At 50.6% G+C, this 16,666-nt stretch overlaps 1 protein-coding gene across 3 annotated transcripts in view; it reads left to right on the top strand.

Annotated features, from left to right (window-relative positions):
• The window catches only part of FADS6 (fatty acid desaturase 6), a 15,172-nt gene extending 2,374 nt beyond the window's left edge, over positions 1-12,798 (top strand). Inside the window, exons 1-7 of one of the 3 annotated variants that reach the window (XM_019517911.1) lie at positions 1,546-2,197; positions 2,363-2,557; positions 5,506-5,672; positions 8,383-8,563; positions 9,778-9,965; positions 10,788-10,967; positions 12,161-12,798. In XM_019517911.1, coding sequence (XP_019373456.1) covers positions 2,041-2,197; positions 2,363-2,557; positions 5,506-5,672; positions 8,383-8,563; positions 9,778-9,965; positions 10,788-10,967; positions 12,161-12,310 — 1,218 coding nt within the window. In that variant the 5' untranslated portion in view covers positions 1,546-2,040 and the 3' untranslated portion in view covers positions 12,311-12,798. Of the gene's footprint in view, positions 1-1,545; positions 2,558-5,505; positions 5,673-8,382; positions 8,564-9,777; positions 9,966-10,787; positions 10,968-12,160 lie in introns of those variants that run through there. The other 2 variants (XM_019517902.1, XM_019517894.1) reach the window with 2 other exon arrangements.
• The last annotated feature ends 3,868 nt before the right edge of the window (positions 12,799-16,666 follow it).

Below are 16,666 nucleotides of genomic sequence, written 5' to 3'. Positions count from 1 at the left end.
GGGGGGGGGGGGGGGGGGGGGGGGGGGCTGGTGCCCCGGCACCTGGTCCTTCCCCACGGTCCAACCCACTTTCCAGCTCTCCCCCCCAGGTCCCCTCTCACCAGCTATGCCTTCAGTGTTATTCTGTTTGTTGTTCAGGAAGGCAATCCTTGAGCCAGGAGTAAATTCACTGGTCACCTTGCCTGCCCAGGCAGGCCAGCAGCCCCCGCACCTGGGGCCTGTGCTGTCCCTCAGGTGCTGTCCCTTTATGGGAGTGCTCCCATAGACACTTGTCGGGGTCTCAGCTGTCACGGCTGTGGCCCCCTTTTCCTCTGGGGAGCCCCTGCAGCCTTAGTCTAGCTACTGTTTAAGACTTCAACTCCTGGGGATCAGCCCTGCCTTGGCAGGAGCCCCTGCTCGGGTCCAGTCTCACCGTGCCAGTCTCCTCCCCTCTAGCTTAGGGCTAGCTTCTGGCACGAATAGCAGGGGAGTGCCACCAAGGCACCGTTTGTGGTCCCCTCCACCCCTGAAGCCACAACCCGGTCCTCCAGTGTCAAGTTCAAACAGAACAAAAACTCGGGTGCCTGTCCACCTCCAGCAACCCCTTGCTCCAGGGAGCTCCTCTTCTTGCTGCACGCAGGGGCTACCCCCGGTGCATGGTCAGAGACTGAACTTAAAACCCTCAAGCCCAGCCTCCTTCTGTCCGTGTGCCTGGGTCTTCTGCACCCCAGGACAAGGGTGTAGCTAATTGCTTCATTAGCCACCTGGCCTTCTCAGTCCCTGGCTCAGTCCACCTGGGCTGCTGTTTCTTGTAGCCCTTCCTGGCCCTGGCTTTCCTATCTTGTCAGGCCGGGCTAGTGACAGGGGCAGGGGTTCCCTGCTACAGAGACCCCTTTGCAGGGAGGCAAAACCCCACTGCTTCGACCCTCTCAACTTGCAGAACAGGCCAGTGCAAGCGAGGAGAAGGAAGCAAGAGCATGTGCACTGCTTGTGATTCCTGGTGCCTGCTCCTGCGGCCACATGCCCCCTTGCCTACTTGGCCCCTTTTCCCAACTCTTTGCTTTTGTTTGCCTGCTTGCTAAAGACTATTGAGCTTCAGACAGGCACCCCTCCCCCTGTTAGCTTTTACTGTTGCATTTTCCCTCAGGAATAAATGAAACTATATCCTCTGTCCTAGATACGCGGCCTGCGCCTCTCCATAATTTCCACCAAATGCATTTCTGCACCTTTACCATTCCCCCTGCCTGTCTCCGCAGCTCTCCGTCTCTTACCACCCTGCCCCGCATCATTCCTTCTTTCCTTCCCCATGAGCCACACGCCGACGTAAAAATTCCCAAATACTGGTTCATTTAGAATAATGTTTCTCTTCCTTGATCCTGTCTTCCCAGCCCAAATCAGCTGCCTACATGTCAGGATGTTGGCAAAGAAGGATAAAGATAAGCCCCCAAATCCCTTGGGGCTAAGGTGCTTTTGGGAGTGGCATGGGGTGGGAATGTGGTAAATAGCCCGCTGTAGTGTAGGTACAGTCCCTTCTAACTAGCAGCTCTTGGCATGCGTACAAGTACGCCCTGCTGCCCTGTCTCCCTCTGCCTCTCCCTCTCGCTGCTTGTCAGCACAGCTCTTTGCTTCTCTACAGGAGCAGTTACTTATTTTTACATCTCTGCCCTTCTCGTGTCCTTCGGCCGTGGCGAGAACGGCAGCGCTTGTGGGAGCCTGTCGCATAGGCTGTCCTGCCTGACAGGCAGAGTGCATGGCAGCAGCTGGAAGGGAGTGGAGGAGGCAGATCCAGGGAGAGGATGTGAGGGCAAAAAAGGGGCTGAGTCTAGAGATGGGACCAGCGCCAACTTCTCATCGATTGAGCTAAGCAGTTTGAGCTCAGAGGCTGCAGGCGTTTTTCTGCTTGTGCGCGGGCACCGCTGCCAAGGCCAGCTGCATTTCTCTGCTGTTTCTCTTCTTGGGGCAGCTGCCTTTGTCACCTGACTGCAAAGGCACCCGGGACCCTGCACCACTCAGCGCTGTCCTGTGCTCTGCAGGGAGATGGAGCCGTAGCAGGAGCTACCGATGGAGGGCATGGTGCTGCACCAAAGGAGTCAGGAGAGGAAGATGCCAGACGGGGCAGGAGCTGCTGGGCTAGAGCAGCTGCAGAAAGGTCCTCCCCCGAGCCACCAAGTGGAGCAGCAGGAACTCCTGGGAGAGGAGAGCTGTGCCCTGGAGAAAGGTGAGCAACTGGGGCAAGGGGACATGTCAACCCTGGAGGCGGCAGAGCCAGGGAAACAGCTGCTGAATGGAACCGGGAGCCAGGGGCCCCCGGAGCAGGAGGAGATGCCCAAGGGACAAGACCCAGGGCCTACAGTCCTGGACGCTGATGGAAATGTTGCCTCAGGAGAAGCGATACCGAGGGCCTTTTGGAGAGCTACCAAGGGGGACCCCGAGCCCTCCGAGGAGGGGAGGAATGAGGAAGCCCTGATGGGGGAGCTCTCGGAGCTGGTGCACAAGGTGGTGAAGAGCAGCACCTGGTGGGAGAGATACGGCGTAGACAACTGCATCATTGCCCTCAGCCTCCTCATCCTTCCTGCAGGTACCAGCGACAACGGGGTGCCCACTGTGAGGGTTCATGTAAACCCTGGGGTGTGGGGAGCAGAGCTGGTGGGGTAGGGCCCTCAAGTCCCCTTCACAAGGGTGACGACTCCCTTTGCACTAGCTGGGCAATAGCAGACCCTTTCACACCACCTATCGTGTGTGGGGGAACGCTTCTCCAGCGCCTACTCTATATCCTCTGTGATGGCCAGTGTCCCAGAGCCCTTCTCCGCCCCCCTCAGGGGAGAGGATGGCATCAGGGTCCTGGACTATGTGAGCACAACGCCCTGCAGGCAACATAGCTGAGCCACTGGGGATGGGTTTTGGAGATCAAGTCCGACTGCTAGGGTGATCCCAGATAAAGCAGAAAGGGCTGGGATCCCAAGCAGCGGGGTGGGAATAAAAGAATGGATAGGACTGAGCTGAGTTCAGCCTCTGTGCCTAGGATCGGCTCAGGCTCAAGGAGTTAATCTTGTGAATCACCGATTTAGAGGGTAAGCCATAGGCATGAGACTCAAAACATTTGGGTTTAGTTCCTGGCTATGCAAACTGTGTAACTTTTCAAATGAAATCTCATCCCAGCTCTCTATATGTTCCATGGGGATAATTACAGCTGATTAAAACATTTCACAATGGAACATGCTTCCACTTGAAAGTCTATGCATCTCTATTGTGGCTGTGCCTATGCATCTCTGTTAGCAAGGCAGAAGAGCTGAGGTCCAGGGGAAGCCAAGGCTGCTGCCTTTGCAGTGCTTCGGGTGTCTCTGACTGAACTGCTGGTCAATGCAAGCACTGTCTGTACCAGGGAGATTTCTAAGGCGGGGCAGGCAGCTCGGCTCCAAGGGGCAAGGTTCATTATGACATTCAGAGGAGCGACTGGGGGCATGCTTATAAATATGATAATGAGAGGTATTAACTGCAAACAGAGCTGGGCTCGCAGCTGTTTCCTGGGATGTGCAAGCATTGCCCACCCAGGTCCCATTTTACAACTTGGCAGCGTGGCAGCACGTTATTTGTTTGGGGCCAAAGTGAGGAGTACAAGAGACTGCCTCTGGCAAGCATAGGGGCCGCAGTGTCCTATGGCTGGTGGGTCTCCACCCATCCTGAGACTGCCCAGCGCTTTGTCTGCTTCTGCTCCTTGTGCTGCCTCTCTGACTTCCCAGACCAGTTTGGAGGCTTGCAGTGCATTGCAACATTGCCCAAGGACGGAATTAGGAAAGCAACAACCTCCTCCTGACAATGTCTCTGAACACCACGGTCCAGTTTATCTTCCTGGAGTCAGTAGTGTGACATGTCCCCCTGGAAGCACTGTTTCCTGTCCTCCGGGGTTGATGGGCACTGGAGTGGGAGGGGGTTGGACATGTTGCTTTTCCTGTGCCTGTCCAGTCTAGAAGTCCCTAGTCAGGCAGAATTCCTGTTGGCCAACTCCTGGGAGGGACTGAGCCCTTGGAAAACCCATTACCCTCATTGGGGTGTGTTAGTTACATACTCCATACAAATCGGGATGAAGCTCAGTGGGTGTTTTGCCTATGGACTGGGGAACACCTGGATAAGGATTTGGCCTCCTAGAGAAGGCCTGCTTAATCCTCACGTAGGCAGTCTCCCATTGCCTTCCTTTAGTGGGAGTTTGCCTGAGTGAGAAATCAATTAGGTTCTTGGAACCAGTGCCTCCCTGTTGTGCAGCACATTTTTTGGCTGTGAAGTACACAGTTCTATGCAGAGATCCCCAAGCTAGCTGCCTGCACGTGCTCTCAAATTAGAAACCATCTGGCTGCATTTGCACACACTGTCCTGCTTCCAGCTTGGTAGCTAGCACATGCAGAGCTTGCTCCGGTGTCTCTGTCTGGCATTGCTGTGAGCCTTGTAGACTTATCCTTGGGGCCTGGGCCTGCACAAACACCTACAAGGACAGCAGGAAAATGGTGTCATCAATCATCCCATGGTGTTGGTCTGGGCATCCTGGGAGTCATGAAGGAAGGCATGGGGTTGAGAGTAGGTAAAAAGGGGAAGAGGCCCCCAGGGGAGAAGTGTCCTTGGGATACAGAGAGCTAAGCACAGGCAGGGGTGGATTTCTGGAGTGTTTGACAGTGAGAAGAGCTTTGATCTTCACCTGCAAAGAGAGGAATTGTTCACAAGGAGGAAGAAGGGGCATGCAGTGCAGTATGTTTGGGGTCCCACATTCAATTGATTCTAGGCATCCTTGGGCCAATCCCTACTAAGTTTCAGGAAAGTGAGAAGACCAGAAGGGAGAAACATGGAGGCCCCTTCCTTTGGTTAGCAGAGCTGGTAGCTTCGACCCCCTCTGGGCTTATAGAGCTCAAAGGACAGGTTGATGGTAACCACTAAAAATCCCAGCATAATAGTCACTCTGGGTATTGTCCTGGTGAGGGAGGGGAAAAAGAATGATAGGAGGAGCAGGGAAGAGAGGACAGCGGTGGCCCGGTACCCCTGGTATGGATGCGCAAGGGATGGGGTCCACACAGAACCCCGGTGGGGTTATGGGAGGCCCTGGTCTGGGGTAGAGTGGACAATGGAGAAGGGTAGATGTGGGGACTAGGGGCAATAAGAAGACTTGGGAGCGAAGTGGAAGCACCCAGGTCCTCATGGATGAAGGGGCAGGATGGCCATGATGCGAAAGGTCCTCACACAGCCCTTGGCAGGAGGAGGAAGAATGGAGACTTCTGGTATGTAGGGAGGGGGGTATGAGCATCACACGGATGCTGGGTGTGAGGGAGGGAGACGGGGTGGATTCCACCAAGTCCCTGAAATAAGAGGGGTTGCGGGGTGGCAGAGATGGGAGTGCCGAGGGTGGAGTAGAGGAGTTGTGGAGCCCATGATGTGTGCAATATACAGGAGCACGAAGGCTGATGGGGCACTGGCCGTTATAGCGGGCTGCTCACACCTGGCTAGAAGGTGAAATGGTTCCAAGGTGTCCCTTTCTGTCCCTAGGGTTTTTATGCCTGCGTTCAGACAACACCTTGCCTTTCCTGTTGGGCATCTTCATCCTCGGCATAGCGCACCATACAGTAGCGGTGAAAGCAACCCACTTGGCCAGCCACAATGCCTTGATGGAGTCCAAGACTTGGGGAAAAGTTTGGGCCATATTCTTCATTGAGGTATGTGACCACAAGCTACGGGGTGTGGGTGAGAATACGTTGTCACGTTACGCCCTGTGGCAGGCTCTCAGATCTAGAAAATCTAGCAGGAGAAACACAGTGGTGTGGTGGTGCTACAATTATGATTCGGTATGACTGTGAGATGCTGCTGATACTGTGTTATGTTCTCGCATGGGGGAGGCTGCATGCATGTGTTTGTACACACATGGAGACGGGGATAGATGGTAGGCGGAGAAGGAAATGTTCTTTGGCAGAGGAATGGAAACTGGAGCAGACGCAGTTTTGCCAGGTATTTGAAAGCTAAGAGTGGCATTTCTTAGCACTGGATTCTGAAGTGAGTCACACTGACATAGCTGAGATTGGAATTTGGCCAGCGGGCCCAAATCACTGCCCCAGCATGTTGCAACATGGCAGCAGCCAAAAGGAGGAAGGTCTTCTCTGTGGTGGGAATGCCAAAGGAAGTGACGGCAATCCACGTTACTTGTTCTCCTGAAAGTCAATTAGATAGGGTGCTCATAATAATTTGAGGAAAGTCTGGGATGGGTAAAAGAGTCTGCAACGGGGGGTGGGGGATGCCTGGGGGCACAGTGCCAGGGGCCCCAGATGATTGCCTGGGCTCTCTGGAGCAAATTGAAGCAAAAGTGCTGGATTGATGTGAACCCTCCCATAAGTGCCTGGCTCCTGACTCAGGAGTTGAACGTGCAGGCGGGTTCCTGCCAATCTGGGACTTCTGCTTCATTTTTCTTCAATGTCTGGGATGTTGAGACAGCCTCCAAAATCTAGGACTGTCCTGGGCAATCCAGGACATATGATCACCCTACGATTAGAGTGTGGATGGAGATAGGCTTTTCTGTGTGGCGGTAGGGGACTGGACTAGGAGCTATGGCCTCAAGCTCGAGCAGAGAAGATTTTAGGTTGAACTAAAGAGGAAGTTGATGATGATGGGGACGGTCAAGCATTGGAACAGGCTAGGTAGAGAAATTGTGGGATTTCCAAGAGCAGGTTAGACACGTTTGGCTGGGATGGTTTAGTCCGATACGATCCTACCTTCAGCAGGGGGTTGGACTAGACGGCCTCATGAGGTCCCTTCCAGCCTTACTTTCCTATGAGTCTATGACAACTGAGAGTACCATGATGACCTTACACACAAGTCTGCATCATGGGGAGTTTGGAGAGACAGCTTTAGTCCAAAAACCTACACATTTCAACCAATGGATTGATTGATTGATAGCAGGGCCTGTGCTTCTGAAGCAGGAGGGTTTGAGCTCCATTTCTGATGTTGCTGCAGACCTGCAGCCATGAACTATTATGTGAATACAGATCTAGTAAAATACATTATTAAGACATCCAAGTCATATATCAAATTCAAGTCCGTGTTGGAAAATGATGACAAAATATCTTTCTAATCTCAGCGGGCATGGGCTGCAGATCTTAGCAGGAGTTTTCATGTGACAATTCATACATTCAGAACAGCCAGACTTAGATGGGATCACTTAGTGGAGTGGGCTGGGAGACTGAATTCTGCATCTTGTTGCCCAAGGTAGTTTAAGAAGCATTAAGAGAAGCTTAGGTTTAGATAAGTTTTAAGTTTAAGTGAAATTTTCTGTAGATCACAAGTTTGAGAGTTAGGCTGAAAAGGAGATCTTGACCTGAAATCAGAGAAAGAAGTGTATGGCTTTAAGAGTTGGAGAAAGATGAGAAATAATTAGAAGTGCCCTTTATATAAAAAAAATAAAGCCCTCCAAACAAACAAAGGTAGTCACAAACTAATTTATGTAAAGCATGGCTTTTTCCCTTCATTGCGGCTGTAAGTCCAAGTTGGCATTTTTTCTGTTTCTTTTATTATACTGATGTATATTCCTAAACAGGTAGCATAGCATAAGTTAAGGGGATAGAATAGTACAAAAAGAGGCATGATTTTAAGATTGGGATCTCTGACTTGAAGCACATTTCAATGTGCTGTAGAAGTCCACTTTTTCTATTCACTGGTTGGAATGAACCACCTAATCAACAGCCTGTTGTTAAGGTGATGCATTGCTCTTTATGATTTGCTCTTTTCTGATTTTTATTACAGCCATATAAAAATTCTAACTTGGCATTGGAAAACATCTGATGGAGGCCCTCGGAAAAGGTTTTTTTTCCCTCGGAGCATTGCTACCTGAAGTCTTTCAGGTCCAAAAACCAAGGGTTACTTTTCAGGGTCCAAAAAATACGTTTCATTTGAGATAGTTCTGGCCAAATACAGTAAGGTAGCAGTAATCCAAACATTCAATTCAACATAGAGTGCAAAGTAGGACTCTGAATTTTGTCCCCATTTGCGGGTTGCTTGGATTCAGGATTTTTGACAAAGTTTGTTTCTAAAAATAAGTGCATATTTCTTTGCAGAACTGGAGTGGTTTTATCAAGGTGCATGATCTTGGAGCATAGTGCTGTCCTCAGCTATGAAGCACATGTCCTTGTATAACTTGGGAAATTAGCTGCCATGCTGGCATCATGCATCTTCAGGAACATTGAAGGCATATGTATTACTTGCCATGACTGCATGCCTGGTTTGCAAGACCTCTTCTCCAGGTGCACACCAGTAACAAAGCCTTGAGCATGAATCCCTGTAACAATGTCATCTTTCCAGACCCAGTGCTTTGTATCGGCCTTGTTCTGATCTGTGCATGTCAGCTGTGGAGCACTTACTTTCGTCTGATTTCTCTTCCAGGTCTGTTCAGCTTTTACAGTTGAACAGGGAATCTACAACCACGTGAAAATCCACCATGCATACACTAATGTTATTGGCCTGGGCGACTCCAGCAGCTGGAAGCTTCCTTTCTTGAACCGATATGTCTACATGTTCATTGCACCCATAGCCATCCCTATTTTAACCCCTCTAGTAGCACTTGGTATGTTGTTTTCCTCTGAGTTTTTCATTTCCTGCTGCTTGGGTAATAACTGCAGAGGATTATTTATTTCTTTATTACAATTGCCTGGACAGACCCCAAAATGTAGTTAAAGTTGATTTTTTTCTTTTTAATGGGGGTTCCAGTTAGGTGCCTGCACTAGGATCTGCACAAATGCAGTCTTTATCCCAAAGAGTTAGGACAAGACATAGCAGGTGGGCATAGGAAGGAGCTGGGCAGAAACTGATGAAACTTTTTGAAAACCTCAGAACTTGACTGATGAAACAGGATCTTAAATAGAAAACAAATGAGGTTTAAAGGAGAAACAAATCTACACCACGCTGTGTCCTAGATAGCACTGTGCAAAACTGTTCTGAAAGCCAGGAAACCTAAGGTGTAGGAAGTGGAGAGGGGAAGGGCTGCACCTGGAGTTTGTATGTAGTGACTGCACAGCACCTCTCCTGAGGTTGGGATCTGGATGCCCATAGGAAGCCTGCCTTTTGTTGTGCAGATATGGGGAAGGGTAGACTGCTGTCCATGGGCAGATCTAGAATTTTGAAGAGGGGGTGCAGATGGTGAGGTGCATCATCATATATAAAACACCACATTTTCACAAGTTAAAAATAAACCAGACACTTTACTAATATGCTAGGGGCCTAGGGCTGCATTACTCAGTTTGAGATGGAAGCCAAAACATAACAAAACTTCATGGGAATGAATTAAAAACAATCTGCAGGGCTGTGAAATAGGAGCTTCATTACCAGGAGCAGCTAGTAGACAAGATAGCTTGATTGAATCACAGAATTGTAGAAAATGAGGGTTGGAAGGGACCTCAGGAGGTCTAGTCCAACCCCTTGCTCAGAGCAGGGTTGTCCCCAACTAGATCATCCCAAGCAAAGCTCTGTCTAGCCAGGTCTTAAAAAAACTCCAAGGATGGAGGTTCCACCACCTCTCCGGGCTGTGAAACATCAAGATTGGTGGAAAATCAAGACCATTAAAAGGAGGAGAGGGTCATTAACACCCACGGAATGAAGAGTATAGAAGGGATCAGGTAGATGATAACAAGCCATGAAGTCAAGTGACTCCCTCATCACTGCCGGACTAGAAATGCTTCTGCCATGGCCAGGCAGTTGGTTTTAGCCTCTGGGTGAAGCAGGACCCCCGCCCCGGATCTGCCCCTGCTGCTGTCCCACGTGCCAATGTTCTTCCTTTTGTAGATTTACTGAGGAATGTCAAGTTGGCAACAGCTCTCCGGACAGTCTGCTGCATGTTTCTGGGTCTCTACTCCCATTACTGGCTCCTGCTCAATGTCTCCGGGTTCCAGTCAGTGTGGTCCCCCCTCCTCTGCATGTTAATGACACGGTCACTCCTGGCCCATCCTTTTCTCCACGTTAACATCTTCCAGGTAGACATCTCAGGTTCAGCATATCCCAAGGTTCCTGGAGGCAAAGCAAAGCCTGCTTGTATCAGTTAAAGATGTCTTGCTTTGACTTTGGCAAGTGGCAGCTCTACCAGTTTCAGACCAGTGTCTCTTGATTTTGTTTGCACTAATTTTAAACCTGATTAGATACAAAATGCAGCTTGAAGAAGGGAGAAGCGTAGAAGGGCTAGACTCTCATCTCGGGACAGTGCTATAGAAATGGAACAACTCTGTTGACGTTGATGACATTTCTCCAAGTGCGTGCTGATAGAAATGAGATCATTGGCTCCTTTTCATCTAAGAAGGCAATATTAACTTCAGTAAAGGGGTGTTTGGGGGAGAATGGCATGATCCCATCACCACGGGGGGCGGGTGGTTCCTGCAAGCTGGGAGGTCACTGGTAGATCAGTCTTGCCAGGCATTGGATGAAATGAATATGAATGGCTAGATTTGAATCGTGTTGATGCAGAGTAACTTCTCTGAATTCAGTTTGTTTGCTCTGGGCTAACTGAGCGGCAGTCAAGTTTGGTAGGTACAACAGAAGCTGCTTCTTTGCAGGGAGGACTCTGGGAGAAAGTGGAGAGAGCAGTGTGTGCATGCTTCCATACCTGCCAGCTTTCTCATCCCCACACAGTTAGGGATTTGCAAAGTCATGAACAGAAAAAGAAGGAGGAAATGGAGAAACCACCACTCTTCGGCCTTTGCTTGACACAGATGTATCTGCCTTGCCCTCACAAAGCTGTGTCCCTTCCCCCTGCTTGCCTGCCCTAGAAGCAGATGCCAGCCTCCTCATGTTTTGTCTTTTAGCACATTGGCCTCCCCATGTTCGCAGTGGATAAGAAGCCCAGACGGATTCACCTGATGAGCCTTGGTGTTCTGAACCTGCCCCGGAACATCTTGCTGGATTGGTCTTTTGGGCACTCGCTCATCAGCTGCCACGTGGAGCATCACCTCTTCCCACACCTCTCGGACAACATGTGCCTGAAGGTAAGAGGTTGCACGAGAGTGGATACTTATGCGTGGATAGCAAGGAAGTCCTCATGAGCGTGAGAAAAGGGAAGCGTTGAGGTGATGAGACAAGCTTGCATCTCCCCTGCCTTCCAATTTGATCCAAATGGAAATGTCACTCTTTCCTTCTCTTGCAGATCTGGCCTTAGTCCCTTGGCATTGCCTTGTTCTCCTCTTAAGTTTAGGCTCCTTCCCATCCCATTTGCAGAACAGTCTATCATGACTGGTATCACTGCCCCCATTTCACTTCCCACTCCCCATGCTGTATCCAACCTTCTCTTCCTTTGTCTCTTCTCCCCTGTTCTTGATACTTGATTCATTACTGGAACAGCTTCTAAGATCTCTTTAGCAAGCTCCCTACCTGTCCTCATGGGAAAGCTTCTGACTGTGCAACTAACAAGTGAACAATTCCAACTACCATCATAGTTGCTCTCTATTGGGTTCATGCAACCACTCAGTTGAAGGCCTAGATCCAAACTATGGGAAAGCTGAGATATGGATTCCTGTTTGCAGTCCAGGCGCATCCCTACACAGAATTTTCTTGACACCATTTACTTATTTTAGGTACACTTACTATACTGTCAAATAAACAGTAAAAGACCCAGTGTTACTGTGATTTTTATCAGCTCTCACAAGATAAATAAGGCCTGCCTTGGCTGCTCCCCCAAAACCCCTTTGGAGCAATAAAGGTTGGTGCTGCTAATTCAGTAGGTGGCATTTTTCCCTTGTAGTCAATGCCACATGGCCACCCAGTAATGATGTGAAGGAGGATTGTTGGCGATCCTTTCTTTACAGAGGACACGTAAGATCACAACAGGGAGTGCTTGTTACCATCTGACCCTTATTGCAAGAGAAAGGTGTTTGCCTCAGTGGGTCTGTCCCGGTTCCAGTGACTGTTAATATATGTTGCCAGTGCAAACTCCTCTTACTTCTTGAGTCAGATATATCTTGATTGTCTGACTGAAGGCACCATGCTATTATGACCAAAGGGTCTGTATTGTTAAGTGGCTTTCCCCTGAGGGCTGGCTGGATTTCAGCAGCAGTGGGATGATTCTTATGAGCATAGTTTTAACAAGGATGTAAAGAGTGTCCTGGATTGAATGTCCTATAAAAGTCAAAGTCATTGTCATTAGAACTGACCCTGCCATTCTAATGCTTCCTTCCCTTTTTAGGTAAAGCCCATAGTCTCTCAGTACCTGAAGAAGAAGAAGCTGTCATATAATGAAGACACCTACATGTCCAGATTCAGGCTTTTTCTGCACAACTATGAGGAACTGATGGTCTACGCCCCTCCAATAACAGAACTTGTGGGGATTCAGTGATGACAGACCGTGGAACACTGTCAGGACATCCGTGGGTCTGCCCAGTGGGAAGGCTGGTTCTGACAATGTGAAGAAGTTGAGAACCAAAGACATCTGCCCTTATAAAGCAATCAGAGAGGAAATGAGTTTATTCCAAATATCTTGCTTTTATATAGATAAAGACACACATAGGGAACAAAACAATAACAGCTGAATAAGGAATAGCAGCTGACCAGTGATGGGGGAAAGGGAATTATGTAGCGCCATTACATTAGTACCCACTGGGAATTTACTGGGAGGATCAGTAGCTGGCATTTAGTTTTCCTCCATTCTGTTTTAACTCTTGATTCCTGATTTCTGTTTTGTGGTGTCTCTGGAGCACAGGACTGGGAGTCCACTATGGAGGGATTTCCAGTTCAGTTCCAGTGTGCCACGGGCAGAAGGAGCTGGGAAGCTGGCAGTACATAGTCTCTTAACTCTAAGGCAGCGGTTCCCAAACTGTGGGTCATCATGACCCCAAATGGGGTTACAACATCAGTGGATGGGGTTGTGGGGGTGGGGCTGTAGGTTGGGAGTGAAGGGCTATGCTGATGAAATGGGGTCATGCTGAGGAAAAGTTTGGGAACTACTGCTCTAAGGCAAGGGATCCAATCAAGGCAAAGTCTGTATTTGGGGACAACCTAGAACTGGTTGCCATCTGATGGCTGTTTAGCAGCCTCTGTGAATTGAAATGATGGGGCTGCACATGGGGAAAGATTCCCATATTACAAACTGTGGTCAGCACACTCAGTTGAGAGGGGGAAGATGGAGTGAACCACAGAGAGCCAACTTTCTTAGAGCTAGTCCCTGAAGATTAACGTGGAAGCATTTGGTGATGTGGGATTGGTGCGTATCACTGCTACTTGGGGTCTACCTATTTAATGGTCAAATAAATTCCTTTTAGGGCTTGTGGCACCCCCGGCTGGCGCTTATGAGTACGCTCCTGCTCCGTGGTCTGGGTCCCCGACTCGCCTGCCACAACTTGATGGAATTGTAAAAGGAGGGGTTCAGTGGTGTTCCTTCCCCCTGACCCGAAGATGGGGATACTTTTGGGTTTGCTGTGGTTGTCCTTGGGGCTCTGCCTCCCCTACACCTCATCCACTTGCCAACCATGTGGATCTTTGTGGTGTCCCACCAACTCTGGGCTATAGTTTCATAGTTTCATAGTTTCTAGGGTCGGAAGGGACCTGTGCAGATTATCTAGTCCGACCCCCTGCCATGGCAGGAAAGAGCACTGGGGTCAAACGACCCCAGTAAGGTGGTCATCCAACCTCCTCTTAAAAATCCCCAGGGTGGGAGCCTGCACCACCTCACTTGGAAGCTGGTTCCAGACCCTAGCCACCCTGACCGTGAAGTAGCACCTCCTGATGTCCAACTTAAACCTTCCCTCCGCCAGCTTGTGACCGTTGTTCCTGGCCACTCCTTGCGGCGCTCGGGGGAACAGGGACTCCCCCAGTGCCTGCTGATCCCCCCCTAACCAGTTTATAACAGGCCACAAGATCCCCCCTCAGCCTTCTCTTTTGGAGGCTGAACAGGTTCAGGTCCCGCAACCTTTCCTCATAGGACCTACCCTGCTGTCCCTTGATCATACGAGTGGCCCTCCTCTGGACCCTCTCGATGCTGTCCACATCCCTCTTAAAGTGTGGCTCCCAGAACTGGATGCAGTACTCCAGCTGCGGCCTGACCAGTGCCGCATAGAGGGGGAGGATCACCTATGGCCCATCTGCCATAGGATCACATATGGGGCCTCTGCCTCCTCGGATATGGATAGGGCACAGGCTTGGGAATTCAGCCCGCCCATCTCTCTTCCTCTTGGGTCCACCCCAATCCGTGCGCCAGCCCTGGGGCCTCAGATGAGTGCTTCAGGGCTGGGGTGGATATGGCTGGTCATGTCTCCTATGGAGAATCACTGGCCGCGAGTCTCTCGTGCTCCAGGACCGAGGTTTACAATGTCCCAGCCGGCTTCTGACTGCTGCTCTTGCCTGTTCACCGTGGGGCAGAGTCGGAGGGCTTGTTCATGCTGGTGTCCCAGGTCTAAGCTGGCCTGGCATCTTGCCAGCTGGCTTCCCCCCTGCATCCGGCTTCCAGCGGTGTTTTTGAATCTCCTGTGGCAGTGGCCTCAACTGAAGTACTCAGCTGGCCACCGCCCAGCTTAATCGACAGCTGCTTGAAGAGCCAATGCAACACCAGCTCGCACAGCTCTTTCTCCACCCCAGTCTGCCTCCTAGGTAAGTTTTCTGTGGTGTCAGGGTCCCTGTTCTCCTCTGGAAGCATCAGGGTCTGCTCCTGGCACTTCTGGCCCCTGAAGGTGTACCCCGCCACCACAGGGCTCTTGATTTGACAGCGCCAGCTGGCATGTTGGGTGTGAGCTGCCTTTTCTCAGTGAAATCCATTCCTGTCCACCCTGAGGGTAGTATAATGTGGAAGGAAGGCTGGAGGATTTGGGGAAGGCTTAGATCAGTGGTTTTCAGATTGTTTTAGACTCAAGGCACTCCTCAGAAAATGCCAGTTCTTAGCTTTCACCCAGTTTTTGACTATGGAAAAGTACTAAAGCAGTCCTTTTATTTCAAAGACCTCCAAACCCCACAACGGGTCAGAATGGCTTTGACATCATGGATTCCTATTTAAAGTCTCTGGCTGTGTCCAGATGAGTGTGGACATGTGGCATGTGGCACTGCAGACCTATCTGCAGCCCCACACACTGCACATGCAGGCATTCTCCACACAGCTACCTTGCAGCGCAGGGTCTTTTTTGATCCTAGCAGTTTCTGGGGTCAAAAAAACCTACACTGAAAAAAAGCAGGGTGGCGCTAGGGCTGTGTGAAGCTTCAAGTGGTGATTTGATTCAGAGGAAATTTGGCCTGATTCGGTGACCGAGTCTCTGAATCCGAATAGAATCAGGGGACCAATTAAAGGGTCCAATTCAATTCAACGCTTTCCCAATCTTCGGCAAGATTCGGAGAGCTTTGATGATTCGGGCAGTCCCCTGCCAGCTCTCCTGACCCTCCCCTGCTTCCCCAGCCCTCTCATGGCTGCCCTTGCCTGCCCCAGCTCCGTACTTAAAAAAAAAAGCCCCAGTGCTCATCAGGTGCTGCTGGGTGGGGGGAGATCCCCTCTGCCCCCTACTGCCCCATGCTGCATGGGGGGCTCTGCATGATCCCCCTCGACCTCTGCTCCCCCATGGCTGCCCCTCCTGCCAGGGCTTTGGCTCTTTAAAAAAAAATAGCTGAGAAAAGCCTTGGGACTCACCGCTCCTGGTGCAGCTTCGGGACTTCATGCAGGCACAGCCCCCCATGTGGTGGTGGCAGCAGGGATCACCCCCGCTGGGCAGAGCAGTGAGTCCCGGGGTTTCTTCAGGTTTTTATTCTTTAAAGGGCTGGAGCTGGCCTGTGCAGGGTACCCGTGGGAGGGTGGAAAGTGGTGGCGGATCGCCCACTGCCTGGCAGCACCTGCTGAGCCGGGGCTTTTTTTCCCCAAGTGCTGGGAGCTGGGGCAGGCGGAGCAGCCATTGCTGGGCTGGGAGATGGGCAGGGGATGGGCTCTTGGATGCACCCTCTTGGGTTTATTTTGTGAACCCTTTGTAGGTGTTTGCACCCTGGCTGAGAATCACTGGTTTAGAGAGACAGCTCTTTGGGATGCGTTCTTTGGGATGGAAGCGGGTAGGACTCATAAATTACCCCATCCTCCTGCAGCAGGTCTGGAGGCAACTGTTGGCTCTCTGGTGTGTACACAGGTATCAACAACACAGGAAGTTTAGTGAGCGAAAAATGAGGCTGACATCTGGGGACCTTCTAGCTTGCAGCCACTGGAGGGGTCTTCAGCCACAGAAGAGGATTTCATGGATGTCAGAGAGAAGTGAAGTCCTTGCCCATTGAACTCAGTGGAAAAACTCTCACTGATTGCAACAGGACAAAGTTTTCATCCCCTGGAACACAGCACTTTACAAAGGTAAAGGGGAACATTTTCATAAGTTCCCAACAGACATACAGCTAAAGACATACAGCTACACTGGCTAGCACTACGGAAGAAAGAGACTTGGGGGCCATCATTGACCACAAGATCAGCATGAGCCTGCAATGTGATGCTGCAGCTAGTGAAGTGACCAAAACGCTGGCTTGCATCCATAGATGCTTCTCAAGCAAATCCTGGGACGTCATTCTCCCCTTGTACTCGGCCTTGGTGAGGCCGCAGCTGGAGTACTGCGTCCAGTTTTGGGCTCCACAATTCAAAAAGGATGTGGAGAAGCTTGAGAGAGTCCAGAGAAGAGACCTGCGCATGATCAGAGGTCAGGAAAACAGACCATGGCTGAGAGCCATGGGGCTCTTTAGCCTGGAAAAG

This window comes from Gavialis gangeticus, unplaced genomic scaffold (assembly GCF_001723915.1).
Source record: "Gavialis gangeticus isolate Ggan-Ray unplaced genomic scaffold, GavGan_comp1, whole genome shotgun sequence".
Lineage (NCBI taxonomy): Eukaryota > Metazoa > Chordata > Crocodylia > Gavialidae > Gavialis > Gavialis gangeticus.
Note: the sequence above shows the minus strand (reverse complement) of the source record. Positions and strands in the feature narration are given on the sequence as shown.